At 54.4% G+C, this 24,129-nt stretch overlaps 3 protein-coding genes across 6 annotated transcripts; all 3 read left to right on the forward strand.

Annotated features, from left to right (window-relative positions):
- LOC129545507 (uncharacterized) lies at positions 1-7,349 on the forward strand. Of its 2 annotated transcripts, none has more exons than XM_055409804.2 (6): positions 1-116; positions 320-355; positions 1,298-1,441; positions 1,693-1,848; positions 6,581-6,990; positions 7,248-7,349. In XM_055409804.2, exons 2-5 carry the CDS (start codon positions 350-352, stop codon positions 6,692-6,694), a joined length of 420 nt encoding a protein of 139 aa, XP_055265779.1. In that variant the 5' UTR covers positions 1-116; positions 320-349; the 3' UTR covers positions 6,695-6,990; positions 7,248-7,349. The 2 variants fall into 2 exon arrangements, with proteins under 2 accessions (XP_055265779.1, XP_055265778.1); XM_055409803.2 differs by having other exon boundaries at positions 18-103.
- A 126-nt stretch (positions 7,350-7,475) lies between these two features.
- ALDOA (aldolase, fructose-bisphosphate A) lies at positions 7,476-13,073 on the forward strand. Of its 2 annotated transcripts, none has more exons than XM_055409799.2 (9): positions 7,476-7,614; positions 10,022-10,148; positions 10,235-10,446; positions 11,263-11,317; positions 11,448-11,608; positions 11,943-12,026; positions 12,144-12,318; positions 12,482-12,681; positions 12,771-13,073. In XM_055409799.2, exons 2-9 carry the CDS (start codon positions 10,037-10,039, stop codon positions 12,864-12,866), a joined length of 1,095 nt encoding a protein of 364 aa, XP_055265774.1. In that variant the 5' UTR covers positions 7,476-7,614; positions 10,022-10,036; the 3' UTR covers positions 12,867-13,073. The 2 variants fall into 2 exon arrangements, with proteins under 2 accessions (XP_055265774.1, XP_055265775.1); XM_055409800.2 differs by lacking the exon at positions 7,476-7,614 and adding an exon at positions 8,517-8,678.
- A 2,186-nt stretch (positions 13,074-15,259) lies between these two features.
- PPP4C (protein phosphatase 4 catalytic subunit) lies at positions 15,260-24,116 on the forward strand. Of its 2 annotated transcripts, none has more exons than XM_055409802.2 (9): positions 15,260-15,400; positions 15,631-15,792; positions 19,684-19,735; positions 20,684-20,734; positions 20,946-21,047; positions 21,637-21,810; positions 21,891-22,017; positions 22,981-23,170; positions 23,262-24,116. In XM_055409802.2, exons 2-9 carry the CDS (start codon positions 15,695-15,697, stop codon positions 23,389-23,391), a joined length of 924 nt encoding a protein of 307 aa, XP_055265777.1. In that variant the 5' UTR covers positions 15,260-15,400; positions 15,631-15,694; the 3' UTR covers positions 23,392-24,116. The 2 variants fall into 2 exon arrangements, with proteins under 2 accessions (XP_055265777.1, XP_055265776.1); XM_055409801.2 differs by having other exon boundaries at positions 15,307-15,462.
- The last annotated feature ends 13 nt before the right edge of the window (positions 24,117-24,129 follow it).

The raw sequence follows: 24,129 nt of genomic DNA on the forward strand, positions 1-24,129 counted from the left end.
CAACAGCGAGAAGCGGCGGGAGGCCTCTGGGCGGTGCAGCCGCGGCGGATTGGAGCGGAAAAGGCGCGGAATCCGTGAACTGCCTGTGGCCCCGAGGGCGCAGGTGATGGGGTTAGGTCGGTGGCGGGAGCCCGGGGTTTAGGGAAAAACGGAGGATCGGGCTGGGGCGCTGCCCCGTACTCCCGATCCTCACTCTTCGGATCAGAGACCATCGTTGGGCCTCAGTTTCCCCAAACGGGAAATGGGAGGAGGAGAACGGGCACCCGAGCCCAGTGGCCCCTCTCAGTCACTGAGTCCCAGGACTTTCTCTCCTCGGCAGCTCCTGGACTGACCGGCGGTGTCCTGCCCCATGGACGTGAGTCTTAGGCCCCGTACCCCTCTCTGGCGCGGCCCCCTCGGCACCCCTAACTTACCCTGACTTTGCCTTCCTTGGCGCCTGGACTGGAGCTCTTTACCCAACATAGACCCTTCCAGCTCAGGACAAGAGCCGTGAGACAGAAAGAGAGTGCAGGGGTGGCCTTGCCAAGGCAGGGGACGCCGCACTCTGGCAAGATGAGGAGTTAGGGAATCAAGGAGGAAAAGCATCCCAGGAAGAAGGAACAGCGTGGGCAGAGACGTGGATGTGAAAAAGAGGCCAGGGAATTGCCAGGACTTCAGTATGGCTGGAGTATAATGGGGGACAGAGGGAGAGGCAGGCAGGCTTGAATAGAACCTTTGTCGCTGAGATAAGAAGTTTGGACCGAGTCAGTGGGAGCCACTGATGGCCTGTCAGGGAGGGAGGGATACTCAAGGACAGCTGGTATGGAAAGGGGCACAACTGCAGATTAATACTGTGGCCTGAGGGGTGGCAGAGTAGTGCAATGGAAACAGAGACAAGAGGTCTGTTTGGAGAGGCATTCTGAAAGGAAGAGCAATAAGTCTTGGAAAAGTCTAGAATGACCAACAGGTCTCTGATGGCGCTGAAGTGGGGATGACAAGAGAAAAGGCAGGTTTGGGGACGAGACAAAGATGAAGATGTTAGTTGCTATCATGTCCGACTCTTTGCAACCCCATGAACTGTAGCCCGCCAGGCTCCTCTGTCCATAGGATTTCCCAGGCAAGAACACTGGAGTGGGCTGCTATAGCCTCCTGCGGGGGATCTTCCTGACCCAGACACTGTAGCCCTATTACTCTCTCCCCACCGCATGGTGGCTATTCCTCCCCATTTCCCATCTACCTCCTGTGTCCCTCCTGGTGTTTCTGTGTCCCCGCAGCCCCTCCATATCTCCACGTCACCCTTTCTTCCTGTGTTGTCCAGGCCTCCTCTAGCCCGTGGAATCCAACCCCGGCTCCTGTCAGCGGCCCCTCCCTGCTGCTCCCCATCCCAGCCATTGTCGTGCTCTCCGTGGGCATCTATCTGCTGCTGTTGGGTCTTGTGCTGCTGACCAGGCACTGCCTGCTGGTGAGGGCCCGGTGGAGGTTGGAGGGTGGGCCCTGACAGGGGAAGAGGTCAGCCTGTCCCCCTATTTGCAGGCCCTTACCCTGAGATACCTTTGCCATTTAGTCTCCATATCGGCCCCTCACCTGGGGCCAGGAGACCCTCTTCTCCTCTCCCTAGCTGAATCTTCTCCGGCCCCTCTCTCCAAAACCGAGACTCAGCTGTCCCTCCCAACCTGCCACCTGGCCTGGATCCTGAGCGCTGCCCTCTCCTAGGCCCAGGGCTGCTGCACAGACTGCAGCTCCCCCTGCAGGAAGCAAGGCGCCTCCAGGCCCCAAGACTGTTGCCAGACCTGTGCCGAAGCCTGTGACTTCCCCCTGCCCAGCCCAGCCCACTACTTGGATGCCTGCTGCCCCCAGCCCGCCGAAGCTGTGAGTTCTCATCCCGGCTCCTGGCCCCTGGCCCCTGAGTCCTGATCCTGGTACTGTCAGTGCATTCATATATTTTTCGGTTCAACAAAATTTATTACAGAGCACCTATTCTAGGCCAGGCCTAGTTCCAGGTACTGGGTCAGGTGGAGACAGGCGAAAACAACATAAACAACATATCAGAGATTTTCTGGTAACAAAAGCTACTTGGAGAAAAGAACAGGGAGAAGGGTGACCTATGTAACATGCAGGGCATACTTCGACCTCTGAAAATGGTAGCTAAAGAAGACAGAGCTCCTTCTGTTCTTGGAGTGCATACAATGTTCTAGATACTGTGCGACTTCATTAACAACCTCCAGAGCTGGGTATTTTTAAAACCCTATGTACAAATGTTTTTTGATTGCAAAGTATACATGTAGAAATACATAGAAAGTAGAAGTCACTTTATAAGCCAGCCTGCTAACCAAGGTTACTATGTTTGGCGTATGTCCCTTATATACTAATACACATACAGTGTTATCACTTCTGTATTTCACTGTTGGCAAAAATGTATGCCACAGGGACTTTCTTGGTGGTCCAGTGGCTAAGACTGCACTCCCAATGCAGGGGGCCCGGGTTCGATCCCTGGTCAGAGAACTAGATCTCCCATGCCACAGCTAAGACCTGGTGCAACCAAATAAATATTTTTTACAAAATGTATACCACACCTACTATTTCCTCCCAACTGCCACTTTCCCTTTTTAACTTGACATCACTCCTTGGCTACCCGTCCATGGTTTTATCCTCCTTTTGCAGGGGGCATAAGTTGCCTCAGGGATATTTACTTGCTTCTCCAGTGTTCCACAGGACAGTCTTGCACAGCAAATTGCTCCATCGTGTGTTGAAACAGAACCTTCAGGGAGAAGCCTGGCTCACAGAGGACAGGCTGTTTTTGCATTTGTGGCTTTAAAGATGTTAAGTGTCACTGACCACCTTCCTTAGGCCATGCTTATTTTGGGCTCAGAGATTTAGACAGCAAAGCTCCTGCCCTTGAAATGGGGACCTTCCCTAGGGAGGTAAGAGTGAGGGGAAAAGACCAAGCAGAACTTGGGCAGACTGCAGTTGCAAATCCCTGCAAGAAGTTTTGAGTTTCAAAATCAATTGTGGGGCACGGAGTTCTCCTCTTTCAGATATAATCTGCTTCTGATTTCTCAGGAGTAGTGCAGAGATGAGGCCCAGGGCTTGGGCTCCAGGGATCAAGGGGAAAAAGGAGAAGACCCTGGGTCCTCCAACCTCCTATTTTATAGGAAATGCTTACTTACAAAATGATTTCTTGTTCCCTGCCCTGGAGACCCCACTGCCTCCGCCTTCTGTCTGCAGGAAGGGATTGGTCAGGGGCTTCTCCTCCTTGAGATTGATTGAGGTGTGCTGTCTGGAGGGACTGCCTCCTCCCACTGCCTGCTCCAGGGCTGCGGGGCATCCAAGCCAGGAGACCTGCAGGGCCTGATCCTACCCAGCTTCTGCCAGAGCCAGGACAGGTTCTAGAATGATGAATGGTGGGGTGGGGTCATTCCATCCTTGGGCTGTCTTTCCACAAAGCACAGTTAAGGCCTCTGTATTCTTCAGTTTCCTCATAGTAACAAAAGCAACCGCAAATATTCCAAAGCTCTTGCCTCTTTCACAGCTGTAGAAACTGGGGCACACAGAGGCCTCAAGCCTGGGCCGAGACACAAACCCAGGTTTCTCTTTCTCTCTTTGGGAGAAACTCACCTGCGCTACATCTTTCACAGGTGTGACATGAGGACCTAATTCATTCATTTATTTATCCACTTATCAAAGAGTTGAGACTTCCCTAGTGGTTCAGACAATAAAGAATCCACCTGCAATGTAGGAGACCCAGGTTCAATCCCTGGGTTGGGAAGATCCCCTGGAGAAAGGGAATGGCTACGCAATTCAGTGTTCTTGCCTGGAGAATTCCATAGGCAGAGGAGCCTGGCAGGCTACAGTCCACCGGGTCGCAAAGAGTCAGACATAACTCAGAGACTAACACTTCACACTACCAAAGACTTATGAAGTTACTGTGGAGGAACTGTGCTGGGCCCTGGGGATGCAGTGAAACAAGGTAGATGTGGCCCCAACCTTCATGGGGCTTACATTCCTGAAAGGACAGAGAGAAATAAGTAGGCAGTGACATTCGAGTGTGAGAAATGAGGCAGTCCGGGACAGTTCTGGTTCTGAAGCGCTGGGTGTGATCAGAAGCAGGGATGAGGCTTAAACAGAAAGCCAGGCATCCGGGCCCCATGCCCAGTAGATTTGGAATGAGATTGGAATTTGCGAATCTTTAGCAAGTTCTTACATGGCAGACATATACACCAGGGTTAGAGCTACTGCTCAAGGGTAAGAGCTGTGACCAGAAGAGCTCCCCTTGGTGAGAACTCACTCTATACCAGGCACCCTGCTTCGTGCCTTCCACTGATTCCCCAAGTGACCCTGTGAAGGAGGTGTTCTACTTCCTAAATCCATTTTAGAGATGAGAAAAGTGTGTGTGTGTGTTAACTGCTCAGTTGTGTCCGACTCTTTGCGACCCCATGGACTGTAGCCTGCCAGGTTCCTCTGTCCATGGAATTCTCCAGACAAGAATACTGGAGTAGGTTGCCATTCCCTTCTCCAAGAGATGAGAAAACAGGCTCAAATCATGAATCGGCCAAACCTGGGCCTGAATTAGATTCAAACCCTGAGCTCCAAACAGTAACGATAGCTGGCCTTTACAACCTCAGAGTGAAAGAAATCAGAGTGAAAAACTCCTAGAGAAGTATGAGGGTTAACAGTCATGCAGAGCCCTTGTGTAAAAAGGGCTTAAAAAGCAGGTTCCTTGCAGAAGCCACAGGGCTGCCGGCGAGAGTCGAGATATCCATTAGCTAGTTCTTAATGACTAGAGCCAATCCCTGCCAGGGGGGCAGAGCCAAGAAATGCTTTTAATACCCTCTTCTCTGAGGTGAGGGCAGTGTGGCCTCTCTCAGCCCCCAGTTCTGCACACAGAATGACGGTGCAGTCCTCCAAAATCCCACAGAGCTGACTTCAGCCCAGAGCAGGACTCCACAGAGACGCCCCCAAACCACACCCCCATCACACACAAGGAAGCCGCCTCGCTCTCTTCCCTCCGCCATGATATACTTCTGCTTCCTCCTAGTGAGACAATTCTTTTGGCAGGGGCCAATGCACCCTCCCTTTACCGGAGCCCCTAGTGATATCTGATCTCACCAGTCATCCGACACCGCACCCCGAAACCTCAGCTCTTCTAAAGGTCATTCCCCTATTCCTGGCTTGGCCCAGAGTCTGATTGAGCTGTGCAACTGTGACTGTCACTAGTCCTCAAGAAGCCAATCTTCTGTCACCCATCCTGGGTGTGACCCAGTCCAGCCACTTGGCCTGACTTCAGTCCATGCCTGGAGCAGTGGCAGATCATCCGTGTCCGAAGGCAGGAGAGGAGTGGACTGGAGCGGACCGGTTCTCCCTTCCTGTCTCTAAGGACATGCTGTTCCTATTCCATGAGAGGCAGACTTTCTGCCTCCCCTTTTCTTCTTTGCCTAGAGGGGAAAATGATATGCTTTGATTGATTCATTCATTCAGTGTTCATTTGTATCTCAGGCACCCGCTGAGCCTGAGTCCCCTGGTAGCTCAGTGGAGACAGGAGGTGAACTGTCCCTGCCTTAGCAGAGTTTGAAAGAAGTTGGTATTCACAGCCCTGGGAAGCAGTGGGATCAAAGCAGGATCTCAGGGCTGGAAGCAGGCAGGCCCAGCCCCATCCCAGGCCCCTTCCCTAGTTGTATTCATTTGCATGATTACTCCTTCTCTGAACCTTCATTTCCTCTTTTGTAAGGAGCTACTCAAGGTTCTGATAAAAAAAATGTGACTCCCTTTAAACAGTAAAAATATTAATGAAAATTATCATTTTTAAGGAAAACTAAAAAGACTTTTTAAAATCATTCATGAACACAGTTTGTGCCTGGCACAGAGTAGGTGCTCAGAAATGGAGGGTGAATGAGATCCAGCTTGGTCTCAGGCCAAGAAAGAAATCCACAAAACCAGCAGGTTGTTTTCATCATAGAGTGTGTGTGCTTTCCCTGTCTTGATGACTTGCAATTGTATTAGGTCGTAAGGGTATAGTAGAACCATCTCTGAGCTGAACATTGGGGCGTAAGTGTGGGGCCAGGGCTAACTGATCTCTGGTCTTCAGTCTCCTCATCTATAAGATGGGAAGAAAGAAAGGATGTGCATGCATGCTAAATTGCTTTAGTCGTGTCTGACTCTTTGCTTCCCCATGGACCATGGCCTGCCAGGTCCTCTCTCCATGGGATTCTCCAGGCAAGAATACTGGAGTGGGTTGCCATGCCCACCTCCAGGGGCTCTTCTCAACCCAGGGATCGAACTCGAGTCTCCAGTCTCCTGTGTCTTCTGCACTAGGAGGCAGATTCTTTACCACTAGTGCTAACTGGGAAGCCTAGAAGAAATGACCCCCGCTAAATGACTTCTTCCAGCTCCTTCCAGTTGTTAGGAACATTGCCTCCTGACTGATTTCTCAACATCACAAAGAGCTGATTTGTTCCCATGAGTGGTAGATGGTACCCTCTGATCCACTGGGCAAGTGGGACTTCCCAGGCCTCTCTGTTCCCTTCTCCCTTGAAAAGAAAACATCTTCAGGCTTTGGTCCTCTTTCCCTCGCCCACCTCCCTCACCCCATCCTCCTCTCCCACAGGACTGGGCTCCTCACTGCCCTCGCTGCTGCCCACTCTGCGACTGTGCCTGTGCGTGCCAACTTCCTGACTGCCAGAGCCTCAACTGCCTCTGCTTTGAGATCAAGCTCCGATGACGATCCAGGGTCCCTGCTCTTTGGGGAGTGGCCAGCCCCCGGGGCCCACAGGCCCTGTTCCCTGAGGGGACTCAGGACACCTTTCTCCAGGCCATTGGAACCACAAATGGCCTGCCCAGCTTACCAGCCTGGGAACCAGCAGTGGAAAGCCTGGCTCCCTGCAGAGCGGGACTCACAGAGCCCTTGGCCAGCAAGACAGCAGCCCCTTTGCAGGGCCAGAAGAGAGAGGGGTTGGTGCTCCAGCAGGTCCCCCTGCCCTTGACTCCTCCTCCCCAAGTAACTGATCGTATTTGAAGGTGAGGTTGGGGGACACTGCTCACCATCCAGAGCATGGGACAAACTTGAGCCTTGACTATCAGGATGTAGGGTTACCCCAGGCACACCCTGTCCATGGACTCTTGGTTATTTTGAGGTGTGAGTGTAGTGCCTGCCTGTGGTCTGCCTCTGAAGAATCAGGACAGCCCGTGTGAGGCCCAGAGTCAGGGGAGGGGGATCTGAGGAGGAGGCAGGGAAGGCCAGAGGTCTGAGTCCCCTTACCCCTCCTTCCTCACAGATCGCTGTCCAGAGATTTATTTCTCTCGACAGCCTGTTGAGGGCCTCAGTTTGGATTTCCAAGGAAGAAATCTCAGAAGTACCGGTGAGTGGGCAGGGCCCCCCCTCCAAAATAGGCAGGCCCACAAGCTTCTTCCCCATCCTTCACTTTAGGCCCCACGCTGGCGTGAATGTCAGGGGCTTCAGGTTTCCCTAAATATAGGTCTCTGCCAGGGGATCTGTGGCGAGCAAAGGGCAGGGGTCACCAGAGAAGGTCGGGAACATCGGTTGGGGGGAGGGCGGGAGCTGCCTTATAACCCAGCCCGGGCGGGGCCTGGCTCACTCGCTGTTGACCAGGCTCGCCCGCGCCTTTGGCTTCCTCCTCACAGGTGGGCGCCAGTCGGACGGAGCGGGGTTGGGGTTGGGCTGAAGGCGCCGAGATTTAGGAGGGGAGACCCGGCCGGTAGGATGGGGAGGCTCGGAAAGGATCTGCGAGGCCGACAGCCGGGGGACGGGTTTGATTTTGGAGAGGGAAGTCGGCGCCAGGGAGAAGTTTTGCAAGGACTCTGGCCCCATATCCCCAGACTTGCTCGGGTCGAGCGGCGGCCGGAGCGGGTTCCCGCCGGGTCCGGCTTCCGCGGGCGGGCGCGTGCGCACTCGCGGGCCACGTTGGCTCTCCCGGTCCCGGGAGCCGGACCTGCGGGGATGGAGCGCGGACGCTGCGGGGACACCCGGAACCGCTGCCGGCTGGCGCTCCGGGAGCCTGCCCGCGCCGCCCTCTCCTGCGCCCGGGTGGGAGTCGCCGGGCCCCTGGATTCGGTTACAATGTGACACTCGCTGCCTCAGCGCCGCTGGAAGCTGGGGCTACCCCGGGCCGCCCGATGGGCCTGCGGGAGGGAAGCTGAGCCTCGCTGTTTTCGGGCTCTGCCACCCGCTTTTCCTCCGACCCCACCCCGTTCCCATCTCCTCCGGGGCCCAAATATCGGCTGAGTCATGGCGCCCCGAAGCACGCCAGGCCGAGGGGAGGGGGGTCGGGGGAAGAGGGGAGGGAGGGGAGGGCCCCGGCGACCCGCGGGATGTGGCCCGAGTCACGTCCGAGGGGGCACGAGGGGGAAGGGCTCGGGTTCTCGCTGCACAGTCCCCGCCCAAGCGCCGCCTCCCGGCTTCGCCTTTCGGGGGCGGCCTTTCGTACATTTCCTCACCTGCCATTGGACGCCCGGGCGCCTGCAAAGGGAAAAACCCGGCGGGGGCGGAGCGGTGCCTTTATAAGGCCGGGCACCACCTCCTGCCCGCCCGCCCCCGCGCTCCGCCTCGGGAGTAGAATAGGCTGCGTTCCTCTTGGAACGCGCCGCCGAACCAGAGTCCTGGTGACGAGTGCCGCGTTCGCACCCTCAGTCCACTCCGCCAGCCCTCCACCGCTGCGCCCCTCCAGCCCGCCCCTCTCCTGTGCCAGGTGAGCGCCCCTCGCCACGTGCGAAGGTCAGGGAGGGGGTCGTGGAGAAGGATCCCGGGGGCAGACGCGGGTCGGTCGCCCGCACGGAGCCCCCCCACCCGGCCCCAGCATCTTCCTCCTCCGCCACCACCCACGCGTTTGCTCCCAGCCCGGACTGCCCGACTCTTCCAGCCTGAGCTCCCTGGGTTTGCTGCGCAACGCAGCGACCGCTCCGCGCGCTGAGTCACAGCGGGGAGGAAGGAAGCCGGGCGAGATGAAGGGCCGTTCCTCGCTCCCCTTTTCTTGTTAGGATTCCGGGTGCAAAGATGATGGCCCCTTTGCCTCTGTAGGGATCCTAGGAGGCATCGAGGGGTGGGAACCAGCTCATTTACTGCCTCAGGGTTCCCAAAAGCGGGTGGTTGGTCCCTGTCCTGGAAGACGGGTGCCCCTGGCCAGGAGGGGAAACTTGGCAGCGCATGATGCCCCATTAACACTTTACCTATCTTTCCTTATCGGGTGACCTTGATTTTGAGCCTGGAACAGCTGCAGCCGCGGAGCAGACAGGAGCATTTTCAGGGGAAGGGGTGGGGCGCTTGCCTCTCCTCCACGTTTTCTTACCCTGTATTAGCAGTGAGGACAAACCTCACTCCTTTCCTCCACCCCCGGCTAGGCTTCCTCCACTGCCCTTTTCTGGGCTTCTGAGGACCACCCCCCCCCCACCACCTTTTTCCTAACACCCTCCCCCCACCTTGGGGGGAGCAGCCTGACCTTGGGGTGTCCTTGAGACAATGGAGCCTGGGCCAGCCCTGGGATCTCGGGTGGATTGGAAGGAACACTCGTATCGCAGCCAGAGATCTGAGTTCTAATCTCCAGATCAGGCCCTTGGGTTACTGTGTGGCTTGAAACACAGCTTTTTTCCCTTCTCTGGCTTCTTTCAGATAAAGAGGTTGGGCCTTCTGCCTTCTGCACAACTTCTAATTCCAAAATACTCCGGTTTGGTTTTGGTTCCAGGCAAGGTGACCCCCATGGCACAGCGCAAGCCAGAAGGGTCCGGCTTCCACATGACCTGCCTGTCCATGGCTCTGGCCTATTCCTTTAGGCCAGATGCCAGTATACAGCCCCACCCTCAACTGGGTAACACCCAGAAACAAACAGAGTTAGGAAAGGTACAGGAGGCAGGCCTAGTATAGGGAAGTTGGGTGTAAGGGAGAGCCTGGGGCAGGAAGTGCCCCAACACCTGACGGGAGTGGGGCAGGGGAGGTAGGGAGCCATTCCCCTGACCTCCAGGCAAGGGGCCCTGCTGGTTGGGAGACCAGAGGAAGACTCCACTAACTAGCCCTCCCCCATGGGTCTCCTCCACCCAGGAACTGACAGGCACCATGCCCCACCAATACCCAGCACTCACCCCGGAGCAGAAGAAGGAGCTCTGTGACATCGCTCACCGGATTGTGGCTCCGGGCAAGGGCATCCTGGCTGCAGATGAGTCCACCGGTGCGGGCAGGGCACAGGGGGAGGAGGGTCCAGGGGTGGGGTTGAGGGGCTGACCCCCTTAATTCCCATGTGATGCTTTCCTCCAGGGAGCATTGCCAAGCGACTGCAGTCCATTAGCACCGAGAACACCGAGGAGAACCGGCGCTTCTACCGCCAACTGCTGCTGACTGCCGATGACCGCGTGAATCCCTGCATTGGGGGCGTCATCCTCTTCCATGAGACGCTGTACCAGAAGGCCGATGATGGGCGTCCCTTCCCCCAAGTTATCAAAGCCAAAGGCGGCGTTGTGGGCATCAAGGTGAGGGGGCTAGGCCTTGGGGTGGGAGATGTGAGACGGATGTACGTGTGCTAAGTCGCTTCAGTTATGTCCGACTCTTTGCAATCCTATGGACCATAGCCCACAGCCTCCTCTCCATGGGATTCTCCAGGCGAGAATACTGGACTGGGTTATCATGTCCTCCTCCAGGGGATCTTTCCCACCCAGGGATGGAACCTGCTGCGTCTCTTATGTCTCCTGCATTGGCCCTTCGGGTTCTTTACCACTAGCACCACCTGGGAAGCCCAGTGAGATGGATGAGGGGCAAGGAAATCCAGGATAACAAGCAGGGGTCAGGGTGGGGATGAACTGGGTGGGGAGACTTGGGTGGAGTCTGCCCCGATCACCTCCAAATTGTGTGTAAGAAGCCAGTAACTTATGGGACTTGCTTGGCATTTTAATCCTTGTGATTTTAAAAGCCACATGTTATGTTCATACCATTGAAAAACCAGAAGCTCAAGGCCATGAAGTGTTTTGCTCACACTTAGTAAATGGTAGAGTTCAAGCTCTCTGTGTGTATCTTGCCTCTTGGGACCAGATACCATGGCTAACTGAAACACTGGCAAACCAGGAAGGATGCTTGAGAGATGAAGTAAAGCTGGAACAGGGTGGGGCTACAGAGGAGAAAAACTCTAGAGCAAGAGTTTTTGTTGTTGTTTTTTAAATACTGTTTGTCTGGCTGTGCTGGGTCTTAGTTGCGGAACACAGGTTCTTTAGTTGCGGCGTCTGAGATCTAGTTGCCTGATCAAAGACTGAAAAAAGGGCACCATCCTATCTTGTTGCCCTCCACTCCCGCAGGTGGACAAAGGTGTGGTACCCCTGGCAGGAACAAATGGCGAGACGACCACCCAAGGTGAGAACCGCTTAGCTCCTGCCCCTACCAACCAGCCCACCCTGGTCGGTACCCTTCTGGGTGCCCAGGCCATGTGGGAGCCACCTGCCCCCTTCGCTGGCAGTCTCTGACCCCTCCGTCCCCTCTTCAGGGCTGGATGGGCTGTCGGAGCGCTGTGCCCAGTATAAGAAGGACGGAGCTGACTTTGCCAAGTGGCGTTGTGTGCTGAAGATCGGGGAACACACCCCTTCTTCCCTTGCCATCATGGAAAACGCCAACGTCCTGGCCCGTTATGCCAGCATCTGCCAGCAGGTGGGCCTGTAGGTCACCAGCAGGCCATGTCTCACCTAATTCCATTCAAGTGTGTCAGCTGGCTTGCCACCTATCTGCCAGCTTACCCCAAGGCTCTGAATCCTCACCAAGCTCCAGGCTTGGGTCCATGAAGGGCTCTGCAAGCAGAAGGGCAGAATAAGGATTATGTGGGTGGATCTGTGGAGACAGCTAATCTCCTCCAATCTGTTTTGAAGTGGGGAGGGCTGTGTAGCCAGGAGTCCTGGAGATAAGATCTTGGTGAAAAGCTGTGGAGGGCTGGAGGTGGGACTCTGGGTTAGAAGGCCTCACTGCTACCCTGTCCCTCACCCCACAGAATGGCATTGTGCCCATCGTGGAGCCTGAGATCCTCCCTGATGGGGACCATGACTTGAAACGCTGTCAGTATGTAACCGAGAAGGTAGGCAGCCTGCCTGCCTGGGCAGTGAGGTGGGCTAGGGAGCTGGGCCGGGGCCCCTGGGGTGACCCTCATCCCCCCAACTCCACCTCACCCCACTTTGGTCCCACCCTGCTATAGGTGCTGGCTGCTGTCTACAAGGCTCTGAGTGACCACCACATCTACCTGGAAGGCACCTTGCTGAAGCCCAATATGGTAACCCCAGGCCACGCCTGCACCCAGAAATATTCTCACGAGGAGATTGCCATGGCAACTGTCACGGCGCTGCGCCGCACAGTGCCCCCTGCTGTCCCTGGTGAGACCCATTCCTCATCTTGACCTCTGGGAGGTAGATGAACTTACCCATGATCCTTGTGTCCATGTGGTCTTGATTTCCAGGTCAGCTTCTAGGGCCTCCTTCCAATCCCCTGGGTTGCTTGACTACAACGCCTCCCCCCATGTCACCCCTCATTCTACAGGGATCACCTTCCTATCCGGAGGCCAGAGTGAAGAGGAGGCATCCATCAACCTCAACGCCATCAACAAGTGCCCCCTGCTGAAGCCATGGGCCCTGACCTTCTCTTATGGCCGAGCCTTGCAGGCCTCTGCCCTGAAGGCCTGGGGTGGAAAGAAGGAGAACCTGAAGGCTGCCCAGGAAGAATACGTCAAGCGAGCCCTGGTAAGGATGGGGCAGGAGGCGGGCAGGGTGGTGGGGTAGACGGGATTCTGAGAAGGGACCTTCTCACGCTGGCTCCTCTCCCCTCTTAGGCCAACAGCCTTGCCTGCCAAGGAAAGTACACCCCAAGTGGTAAGGCAGGGGCGGCAGCCAGCGAGTCCCTCTTCATCTCTAACCACGCCTACTAAGCCCACGTGTTCTAAGGCTGCCCCCTCAACACTCCAGGCCCCGCCCCCTCCACACTCATTCTTGAAGAGACGGGGCTTCATCTGGGGCTCCAGGCTGCTCTTTCCCGTCACTCTTGCCTCCTCGTGACATTGGTGCCTGGTGTTGTCTGTGTACGCTAACTCCACCGTTTCCAGCCTACTGCCAATAAACAGCTATTTAAGGGGGAATCTGTTGTGCATGTCTGTGGTCTCTAGGGCAGGGGAGGCCTGGGGGAGGTGGCAGAGTCCAGAGAAGAAAGAGCCCTTGCTTTATGTTCTTCTTTCTGGAGCAGAAAAGTAGGTGAAGGAGATGGACTCCTTTAGTACTCTGTCTGATGCTTACCCGGGGCTTCATGAGAAAAGCTTGTGGATTTTCTTCCAACCACCCAGTGCTCTGCTCCTTCTACCAGCAGCATCTGATAAGGCCTCTACAGTTCGGAAGTGTGTGTGTAACTGCCATTCTTAGGAGGCTGCAGCCTCAGCCTCGGTTTTAGGCCCAGAACTCACAGGTATAGAAGGCCCCTGTGACATACACACAAAAAAACAGCCACTGACAAAAAGTAAGCTGTCCTGAATCTGTAAACTGGGCAACATGATAAGTATTCTATAGGAGTAGACTATTATTCCCAATTCATCCTTAAGACATCTTGCTGGGAAATTTATTGATTGAAATAAGATTATGACTGCATATCCTTAATCTACACTGTTGAACTCACCAGTCTTCCCATCTTTAAAAGAAGGGATTAGGCTGACTTCTGAGCTGTGGAACCCCTTGAAGAACCTGGGATTCTAACACCCACATAAACAACACAGACACACAAATGTGTTCCAACAGAACTGTGGAGCTCAGGTTCCAGGTTAAGAACTGAGCCTCTGTGGCTTCTGCATTCAATGCAGCCAGAATGAGGGTCCTGCACTTACCCTGTGCCATGCCTGGAACCCCTCCCCATTCACCCAGGCTGTGGAGTACACTAACAACACCAGATCTTTTCAGGTATTAAAGATTCTAGTCATAGCCAGGGACTGCATTAGTCCTGCCACTGCCCAAATTTCCTGATGTGAACCCTTTCCTGTCTTAGCTCCACTCTAGAGGAAGAAAAAAAAATTTCATCTTTCTGATCTCTGGACACTGAAGCCCTATAGCCATCTGCATAGAAACCTAGCACCTTATGGGAGTTAAGAACTTTGTCCTTTCCCGTTCTCTGCACATTTGCATCTGTTGCCTACATCCAAAACCGAGCTGTATCTAGTGTCCCTTCAAATTGGCCAGCCTCACCACTGTACCTAGCCTCACTCAGCTCTCTGTGAAACAGACTGAAGTAAAACAAAAATTGAGGGTCCATAGAAGATAGCAAAAAGGACATTCCAAAAGGCCTCTGGCACCAAGAAGTTTGTTTAAAGACCAGTCACTTCCTTTGCCTGCAGCAAGAAACTAGGGAAGCAGAGGACTTCAAATGCCAGTTTAGGGTGTTTATAACAACGTGAATGCCAGAAAGAGTAAGTGGCAGAAGGAGAAGAAATTAGAACTCAGGACACAGCTTCTTGGGTTCAAATCAACTTTGATTCAAACCCAAAGTTCTTAGCTATGCTACTGTGAACAAGTTACTTAACCTCTTTTAGCCAGTTTCCCTCTCAAAAAAACACCACGACTGCAGACAATAACCAGATGAGTTGAAGGGACCATTCTGGAATCAGGGAGGTCACTCTTGAGGTATACTCTTGGTGTGGAGAAGGTGGAGTCCTTTAGGCTTCTAATTTCAGAGGTCCCCAGGGCAGAGGTTTCTCTGGGACCCTGGAAAGACAGACTGGAATTCCTTCATCCACTGAACAAATACTTCTGTATACCAACTGGGTCCAGCCTTGTTCAAAGTAAGCACTGGGCTGCAAGTGTGAACAGGACCAAGTTCCATCTCTTACGGATTGTAATGGGGGAAAGTGAAAATGTTAGTAGCTCAGTCGTGTCCAACTCTGCGACCCCATGCACGGTAGCCCACCAGGCTCTTCCATAAGATTTCCCAGGCAAGAATACTGGAGTGGGTTGCCATTCCCTTTCCCAGAGGATCTTGCCAACCCAGGAATCGAACCAAGGTCTCCTGCATTGCAAGCAGATTCTTTATCACTTAGCCACTAGGAATCAGTACTGGGGGAGGCCCATTAAAACAGGTAAACAAAAACTTGTAACCTAAAGCTACAAGGCGGTGCCCGGGCTCGCTGAGTTTGAGGTCCCTATCAGCCTTCCCGGTGCCAATCTGCTTAGCCTATCGTCACTTCCGCCCACTCGTTGCCGACATCCGGTTCCTTGGGCTTATTTCCCTTCTTAGGCTTGAGGGGGTGGGGTAAGGGCGCGACGCGGGAGGGGGAGTGCGTGTATGACGTCACATCCGGCTCGGGACGGAACTGGTCTCCCGCTGCTTCCGCGGCGGGGCCGGAAGTAGAAGCGGTGGTGGCGGCGGCCCAAAGCGAAGGGAAGGAGGAAGAGAGGGAGCCCGAGAGCCAGAGCCGGAGTCGCCGCGGCGGTAATCGTCGGAGAACCCTCTAGGCCACCGTCCCCAGCGCGGGCCCGCGGAGTTCGACGGGAGTTAGTGGGGAGCGGCCCGGGCTGCGGGACGCTGGGGGCCCCGGGGCCGATGTGAGGGGAGGCGGGAGTTGGAGGGGGGCCCGGGCCAGCTCCAGAATCCAGTTGCCCCGCTGACCCGGCGCCCCCAAGGGACACTCTGATCCGCGGTTTCATCTTCGCCTTTCCCAGGAGACCCCTGTGCGGTGCGGAGGGGGCGGCGGCCCCGGCTCTGACCCGCGCCGGGGGGTGGGCCATGGCGGAGATCAGCGACCTGGACCGGCAGATCGAGCAGCTACGGCGCTGCGAGCTCATCAAGGAGAGTGAAGTCAAAGCCCTGTGCGCTAAAGCCAGGTGAGCCCGGTGGCTCCGGGGAAGAGACTTGGGGTTTCGGCCTGGGGTAAACCCACCTGACAACTTTGGGCTTGGCTCATCCTGGAAGCTTTCCAAAAAGGAGCAGAATAGGGCCTCTTCTCTCGAGGAGCTGCCAGCCTTTTGGGTGAAGACAGGCCTGAATAAAGACACTTGAAGTATTAGATGATGTGCTTTCAGTGGAGTTAAGTATAGAAAATACTTAGGAATCTCAGGGGACCCACCCTGTCTGGGGGGCAATAGACAGTGTCTCTTGGAGGAACTGAACTTTGGGATCGACCTCGAAGAATAAGATGATAAAAGGAGGTGTCAGCAAGAACAGGAGTTCAAGGCAGGAAAGCTGAAGCTTCTGAGGTTTACAATATTCTTTTAATTCCAGTAACAACCCTAAAAGGTAGGAGGATTTAATCCCATCTTACCCGTGAGGACTCTCATATTCAGCAGTTAAAGGATGGATCCTAAGGTCAGTTTTCCCTGTCCTGTCCCTTTTCGGGCCATAATGCAGGAAAGTGGAATTGGATTACTCATATTGACTGTGGGAGTCTAAGAAATAGTAGTAAATAAGCTAGAGGAGAAATTAAGCGAGGTTTGAAGGGAGGCCCAACTAAGGATTCTGTGGGAAGTAGGAGCTAGTGGTTAAGAGCCGGGCTTTGGAATGTGACGGCACTGGGTTGGAATCAGCTTTACCACCTCCTAGCCATGCTGGTGATCTTGAGGTCGCTGAGATTGTTTCTGCCTCTGGAGATAATAAAGCAAGATTATAGTACTTACTAAGATGATTGTGAAGAGTAAGTAAGTTGGTGCTTGGAATGTGCTTAGGCTTTGGTTAAATGTCAGTGCTAGATAAACATTAGGTGTTACTGTTCCTACTTTGTGGGAACAGGGCAGTGCTGATAAAGGACAGAACTTATTAGAAAAGGTGGCCTTGATAGCTGAAAATAATTTGGAGGGCTGATGGGGGCAGGCCCCCTGAGGAAGGGCATTCACTGCAGGAGGAGAACAGGGATAGAACTCTGAGGGGTGTGGGCAGCTGTGAGGAGACCAGTTACTTGCCTCCTGAGGAGCTGTCTGTGGCTTCTACACACTGGAGAACTGTGTGGAAAGGGTCAGCAGAATTACCTCACTTTTTTTTTTTTTTTTAAACAACAGACCCGCTGTTTGCCTGGCCTTATACTGGCAAAGACCTTGTGTCCATTTCCTTCCCATGGCAGTCCTACAGAATTGGAATAATTTTCCTCATTTACAGAATAGGAAGCTGTGACTCCTTGAAGCCTAGTGAGTTGACCGAGGCCACCGATAAAGTGGCCATTGGGCTTTTTGTTTGGTTTTGCCCCACACAGACCTGTCATGGCCAGGCAGGGCCTCTGTGGGTCACATAGGGCCCCCTTTTAAATGCCCGTCTGTGAACCTTCATATTTTGCCAGCTCAAGATTTCCCTGACCAGACTATCCCCAAGATGTTTTCAGATATCCCTGCTCCCTCAGTCTTCATTGGCATTTTTTTAGGAACTTAAACCCCTTGCTGCCTGGCACTATTCTTCTTCCTGTAAGTTTCATGCCCCTCACAAGGCCTGGATCATTGTGGCAGTGATGATAGCTAATGCTTGGATAGTGTGGGATTTTCAGAACAACAGAAGTTATGTGTTCAGTCTTCGTTGCTCTTTGCAGCCCTGTGCAGTGGGCAGGGCAGAGGTGAGTATTTCACAAAAGAGGAAACTGAGCCTCTTACCCCTGGTCTCACAGCTGATTGGAGGGGAAGCTGGTTTTGGATGCAGGTCTTTGTCCTCCACGCTCGCTGACAGCCCGGCAGACATTTAGACTCTGTGAGTGGCAGCAGGGTGCTACTGAGGAGTGGGAGGGCCCTGTCCAGCTAATGAGATGGAGCTTGGAGGAACTCGGCTCGTGCCTGAGGTGGCCACTGTTATCCCAGGCCCAGTCTGGAAGAGACTCATCTCAAGCATTTGGCCGTGGCCTCCTGGGGACCCACCAGGGCCCCAGGCTGAGACTGGTAGTGTCAAGAACTTTCGCTTGCCCAGTGGATACCGAGACTCTAGACTGTGAAACTGCAAAGGCCTGGGAGCTGCATTTGCTCTTATTAAAAACATCAGCAGTTGAGAACAGCAGAGGTTTTGAATGAGGTGGTCTTCAGGATGAAGTATAGCTTTGTCACCTGTAAATGGTATGACCCTGATCCAGTCACTCTTTATGTCTCCAAATCTTTGAAATTCTTGCGGAGCTCAGATGAGATTCTGCATATCCAGAGACAGCATCTCATTCTTTGGTCAGTGGTCAGCAGTGAAGGTGAGCAAGTGTGAGCCCTGAGAGGGCTGGTGCTGGGGCCTGATTCCCACATTGCGCTGAGGCCTTGCTGGCACTGAGGCAGGTTTTGACTGAGTCTGTGGAAGGGGCTAGTTTAAAGTCTCAGGAGATCTGTTCTCTGAGTTCAGCCACCCTCCAGCTTTGTGACCTGGATCCTGCCCCGTTTCTCTCTAAACCTCAGTTTCTTTGTCAGATAAGGATGGAAAGAACCTCCCAAGTCAGTTGGAAAAGTATTGTAGGCAGTGGTGTGAGGATGTTCGGTACAAGATGCAGGGCAGGTGGGAGAGCCTGGCTGCTCTCTGGACCCTTGGATCACCACCAGCGACTCTTCCCATTCCTGGAAACCAGGGCACACCTCCCTGGCGCTGCCTTAGTTACACAGTGCACCCTGAGACCAGGGAGCTCCTGGTCTGGTGGGAAGGGACTGCCCAAGAGAGTGATGGCCGAGCAGGTGCCTCCCACATCAGACTTGCTTGATAAGAGTCAGACCCCAGAGCAGGCTGCCTTGGTTCAGTTCCTGTCTGTGTGACCACAGCCAGTGTCTTCTTTTGAGCCATGGAAATCATCATAGCACCTGCATTTGAGGGTGGTGGTTTGAGTGCCCGCATCATCCATGCAGAACTTTGGAAGGACTGATGCTAAAGCTGAAACTCCAATACTTTGGCCACCTCATGTGACGAGTTGACTCACTGGAAAAGACTCTGATGCTGGGAGGGATTGGGGGTGGGAGGAGGCGGGGATGACAGAGAATGAGATGACTGGATGGCATCACCGACTCGATGGACATGAGTTTGAACTCCGGGAGTTGGTGATGGACAGGGAGGCCTGGCGTGCTGTGATTCATGGGGTCGCAAAGAGTCGGACACGACTGAGCAACTGAACTGAACTGAACTGAACTGGCACATGGTGTGAACTGCAATGTCCTCCGCTCCATGATCATCAAGAACAAAATCTAGAAGCACAGTACTGCCTAACGTTGGGTGTCCATGACGGACAGTGATTACCATGTCAAGCTTGTTCAGGTAGAAGTAGATCACACTGCAAGGAAAGAGGGAGCACAGAGTCCTCGCTTCCTCTGAATGATAGAAGAGTGGCAACAGCATATCACCTTGATCTTGGATCTGATGGCTGGCCTGCCCAGGGCACCACCCTTCTGTCCAAGAACATTCCAGGGGAAGAAGGCCTCTGGGGTGGGGAGAGAGGGGCTGTAAGAGCCCAGCCAAGGCACTGTGTGGACAGGAGGAGGAGCACTATCTTCTGGGAGTCATTGCCAGATGAGTGAAAGGGAGAAGCCAGGAGGGTCAAGGCCAGGAAAGTCCCAGACTCCTTGGGAAGGCCTTGGATGCTGAACAAGAGCTGGGGCTTTGGCCTGTCAACTGCAGGGAACCACAGAAGGGTCTCGAACTTGGGGGCTGCGGTCAGCGTCGCCTGGGGGAATTGTACACCTCTGACCTCCCCATTGAGGTTCAAGCCTCATCCTCTCTTCCCCTGCAGAAAAGGTCAGAAATTAGGTTGGGCTGGCCTGGCTCTGGTAACTTTGGTCTTCTGTCTTCAGAGAGATCTTGGTGGAGGAGAGCAACGTGCAGAGGGTGGACTCTCCAGTCACAGTGAGTACCCACCGTCCCTCCGCAACCAAGCTTGGTCTTTTAGGCCTGTGGACGTTCTCCTTAGTCTTGTGGGCTCCAGGGTCTAACCCTCATCCCTGGGAGCCCCGTCTTCAAGAGAGACTTGCTAGAAGAAATGGCGGTTGTGGGCATGGTCTTTGGAGTCACTGGAGGGGTGCTCTTGGCCTGGGCAGGACTCTTAACTTGGTGAGTGAGTGATTAAACTCCACATATTCCTGTGTGTTACTAGTGACTTTATTCTGGGTGCCTGGAGGGGAGTAGGGAGAGGAGGGGGCCAGGTCCTCTGGGAGCTGCAGGTCTAGCTGGAAAGAATTTGCTCTAGCTCTTGCCCACAGAATAGTTGGCACTCAGAGTGGGATGGGGGGATTGGGGTGGGAGGGTAGATTTTTAACTCTGGGAAGTAGAGGCTGTCAATCCAGGGAAGATCCCCTGGGAGAGGAAATGTCAACCAACTCCAGTATTCTTACCTGGAAAATTCCACAGAGGAGCCTGGTGGGCTACAGTCCATGGGGTTGCAAAGAGTAGGGCATGACTGAGCACATGCGCACACATGCATGCACGTACACACACTCTTTCTCAGCTTAGCCGAGACTGATAAGGATCTTCTAAAGCAGGGATTTCCAGGTGGTTCTTGCCCTCTGAGATGGCCCACATTCTGTCTGTGCAGTGTGTTTCTCTAAATTAATCCATTTCTTACCCATAAATAAACGAAGCCAGGACTTTCCTGGTGGTCCAGTAGTTAAGACTCTGTGCTTCCACTGCAGGAGTTGTGGCCTTGTGGGTTTAATCCCTGGTGGGAACTAAGATCCCATGTGCCATGCAATGAGGCCAAAATTTAAAAAAAAGGAAAGCAGTACGGTGTTCTTGAAGGACAGCCCCTGGCAGCAAGGTTTTCAGACTGTGAATTCTGACCTGCCTTCTCACTTCCAGGTGTGTGGTGACATCCACGGACAATTCTATGACCTCAAGGAGCTGTTCAGAGTGAGTGTGGGGAAATGCCAGGAAAGGTGACCCAGGGGATGACTGCATGACCCCTTTCGTTGAGAGTGGAGACTTTGGTGAGGGGGTTGGGGGTCAGAGGCCTCTAGTTAGGTAGGCCCATTGTGAAAGAAGGGCCTTGACTGGAAATGGGCCACGACAGTGGGTTAGAGAGAGTTTAGGACCAAGCTGAACCTTCTTCCTCCTTCCCCAGGTGGGTGGCGATGTCCCTGAGACTAACTACCTCTTCATGGGGGACTTTGTGGATCGCGGTTTCTACAGCGTTGAAACATTTCTCCTGCTGCTGGCACTTAAGGTGAGACCCCCTGGCTTCTGGAGCCAAGACCTGGGTCACCTCTGGTCTGACCTGCCTGCATCCTTTCTGCCCTCATCTCCTGCCCCATCAGCCTCAACTCCTGAGCTGTGCTGCTGGTGATGGACTGTTTCTGCTTGGGTGGTCAGAGCAGCTTTCCTTGACTTGGGGGCATCTGATGAGGTTGAGGTGGGGGCGGCATCATAGGGGGAGGGAAGAGAGGCTCACCCTGTTCAGAAAGCAGCGGGAGTGGAGTTCAGCTGGATACAGTATCCGTTGGTGAGAGAGAGGTTGTCAGAGGCCAGATGACAAGGTACTCCAAATGTCTTGCTAAGGGCTTGGTCCGTACCTGGTGGATGAAGAGGGACCGTTAGGTTTGTAGATGAAGTGGGGGGATGGGAGGGAGTGTGAGAGGATTCAGCTTTCCATCCTCTGGAGGAGGGTCGGGGAGCCTGTGAGGTGAGTGTGACACGATTCGGGCATAGATGATCGGAATCTGGACTGGGGCAGTGGTGGTGAGGGTGGAGTGGGGCTGGCGGACATGAGGGCATTGAGGAGGGAGGGACAGGCCCTGCATGGTGACCGCCTCCAGGTTCGCTATCCTGACCGCATCACTCTGATCCGGGGCAACCACGAGAGCCGTCAGATCACCCAGGTCTATGGCTTCTATGATGAGTGTCTGCGCAAGTACGGCTCGGTGACTGTGTGGCGCTACTGCACTGAGATCTTTGACTACCTCAGCCTGTCGGCCATCATTGATGGCAAGGTAGGCCCGCCGCGTGGCTCCCTGGGGACGGGAGGGCTGGGAGAGGCACCGGGCCTCAGCCGGTCTTGCTCTCCCTGTAGATCTTCTGTGTGCACGGGGGGCTCTCCCCCTCCATCCAGACGCTGGACCAGATCCGGACAATTGACCGAAAGCAAGAGGTGCCCCACGACGGGCCAATGTGTGACCTGCTCTGGTCCGACCCTGAAGGTGAGGGCAAGAGCTCTGCTCTTAGTTTGGTGAGTGACCAAGGGGTCCTGTGGTTAGAGCAGGTGCCTGGAAGGGATGGCCCTGGGCAGGTGAGTTTGGGGCAGAGCGGGGCTGGTCTTCACTGGCGTTGGTGCTTGATGGCGAATGGGCTGGCATCCTCTATGAGGAGCGGGGATGAGGGTAGCTGGGTGCTTTGAGCTAGGGGGTAGGGGGCGTGTACATCATACTTCAGGGGTTTGTTGAACGCGAATCATCGGCTTCCTGAATGTGAAGGGGCTGCTGTAAGGATCAGCCTCCCAGAATGATAGCCCCCAGAACCCGGCTGCCAGTGCAGGAGATCTAAGAGATGTGGGTTCAATCCCTGGGTCAGGAAGATCCCCGGGAGGAGGGCATGGCAACCCACTCGAGTATTCTTGCCTGGAGAATCCAAGGACAGGAGCCTGGTGGGCTACAGTCCATAGGGTCACAAAGTCAGACATAACTGAAGTGATTCAGCACGCACACACAAGGACCCCTCATGTTGTGGGCATCAGCTAGTATGGAGCATCGCCGAGATGAGAGCCAAACCTCCCAGTACCAGTCTGGGGCTCTTGTGATATGACACCAGCCTCCGCTCCCTCTCTGCCCTGTCCCTACCTCCCTGCCGGCTGGGTTGCCCTGAGTCAGGTGCTGCCCCAGCAGGCTTACTGTCAGCACCTCCTTTCACTCTTGCGTGTACCTGTTTGGACAGTAAATTAGATGGTCACTCTGATAATCAGGTGGCTCCAACTATCAGGAAATTCTTTGGAACGTATCCACTTCAGCATTTGCTGTCCTGTCCTGAGGCTCCCTCAGAATACCTTCAGGCCCTGTGCTCTTGCTACACAGGCCTCACTGGGGGAGGAAGGCAGGTTATTCCCCTGCGAAGGGCAGTGGGCAGCCCTGATGGCACCCTCTCACCATCCCTTCCCTCGTTTGCCTCAGACACAACAGGCTGGGGCGTGAGCCCCCGTGGGGCTGGCTACCTGTTTGGCAGTGACGTGGTGGCCCAGTTCAACGCAGCTAATGACATTGACATGATCTGCCGTGCCCACCAACTGGTGATGGAAGGTTACAAGTGGCACTTCAACGAGACTGTACTCACTGTGTGGTCAGCACCCAACTACTGCTACCGGTGAGCCTCCTGGGCTGGGGAGGTTGAGGTCGGGATCCAGGCTGAGCCACTCTATTGACACTGCTGCCCCCGCCTTCCCCCCGACTTCCAGCTGTGGGAATGTGGCAGCCATCTTGGAGCTGGACGAGCATCTCCAGAAAGATTTCATCATCTTCGAGGCTGCTCCCCAAGAGACACGGGGCATCCCCTCCAAAAAGCCCGTGGCCGACTACTTCCTGTGACCCCTTCGGCCCTGCCCCCCTCCAGCCCCCGGACCACTGTGACTCTGCCCTCTTCAGACGGAGGCTGGGCATGGGGGGGGGCTGTCCCTGGCTTTGCTCTCCCTGCAAAAGAGGGCACTTCGAGGGTGAGGACTTTTCTGGAGAGGCTGGGAGCCTCAGTTCCATGCTCCTCCTCCCATCTCCCCACTTGAACCATGAAGTTTCCAATAATTTTGGTTTTCTTTTTTTCCTTTTTTTTTTTTTTGGTTTGTTTTTAGATAAAAATTTTGAGAAAAACAAAAAAAAAAGAAAAAAATTCTAATAAAAGAAGAAAAATGGTCTTTGGGTTGGTGTTGACTAGGGATGAGCAGTGGTACCAACCTGGGATTCATGTCAGGACTTCGATGCCCCAGAACCTTAATCCTGCCAGCAAGGTGAGGCTCAGGCCAGTCACCTTGCCCAGAGCCTCCTGGTCCCCATCCAGTGATAGTGATCGCTCCTGGGGGCTTCCTGAGTGCCAGGGAGAGGGCTGGGTTCTCGGCAGCCCTGTTTAATTCTCAGAATGGCATGTCAAGACAGATTCCTCCATCTTCCTGAAGAGGAAGCAGACCCCGAGTGTTGACTTAAGATGTACAAGGTTAAACAGCTGGAAATAACAGTCTCGATTGGGGCCTGCGTCTCCTCACAAAACCTCTGCTCACCCAGCCCCACTCAGCGCCAAAGACCATTACCCCAGTGTTTCCAGAGCACTGATGTCTT

The sequence above is a fragment of the Moschus berezovskii genome, chromosome 27 (genome assembly GCF_049115385.1).
Source record: "Moschus berezovskii isolate FMDL1 chromosome 27, NW_MosBer_1.0, whole genome shotgun sequence".
In the NCBI taxonomy this organism is placed as follows: Eukaryota; Metazoa; Chordata; class Mammalia; order Artiodactyla; family Moschidae; genus Moschus; species Moschus berezovskii.

Coding starts and splice junctions, on each gene's coding strand:
- PPP4C (XM_055409802.2), top strand. CDS start 15,695: ATGGCGGAGATCAGCGACCTGGACCGGCAGATCGAGCAGCTACGGCGC. Junction 15,793..19,683: donor GCCCTGTGCGCTAAAGCCAG/GTGAGCCCGGTG, acceptor TTCTGTCTTCAG/AGAGATCTTGGTGGAGGAGA. Junction 19,736..20,683: donor GGGTGGACTCTCCAGTCACA/GTGAGTACCCAC, acceptor TCTCACTTCCAG/GTGTGTGGTGACATCCACGG.
- LOC129545507 (XM_055409804.2), top strand. Junction 1,442..1,692: donor TGACCAGGCACTGCCTGCTG/GTGAGGGCCCGG, acceptor GCCCTCTCCTAG/GCCCAGGGCTGCTGCACAGA. Junction 1,849..6,580: donor GCCCCCAGCCCGCCGAAGCT/GTGAGTTCTCAT, acceptor CCTCTCCCACAG/GACTGGGCTCCTCACTGCCC.
- ALDOA (XM_055409799.2), top strand. CDS start 10,037: ATGCCCCACCAATACCCAGCACTCACCCCGGAGCAGAAGAAGGAGCTC. Junction 11,609..11,942: donor ATGCCAGCATCTGCCAGCAG/GTGGGCCTGTAG, acceptor CTCACCCCACAG/AATGGCATTGTGCCCATCGT. Junction 12,682..12,770: donor AATACGTCAAGCGAGCCCTG/GTAAGGATGGGG, acceptor CTCCCCTCTTAG/GCCAACAGCCTTGCCTGCCA.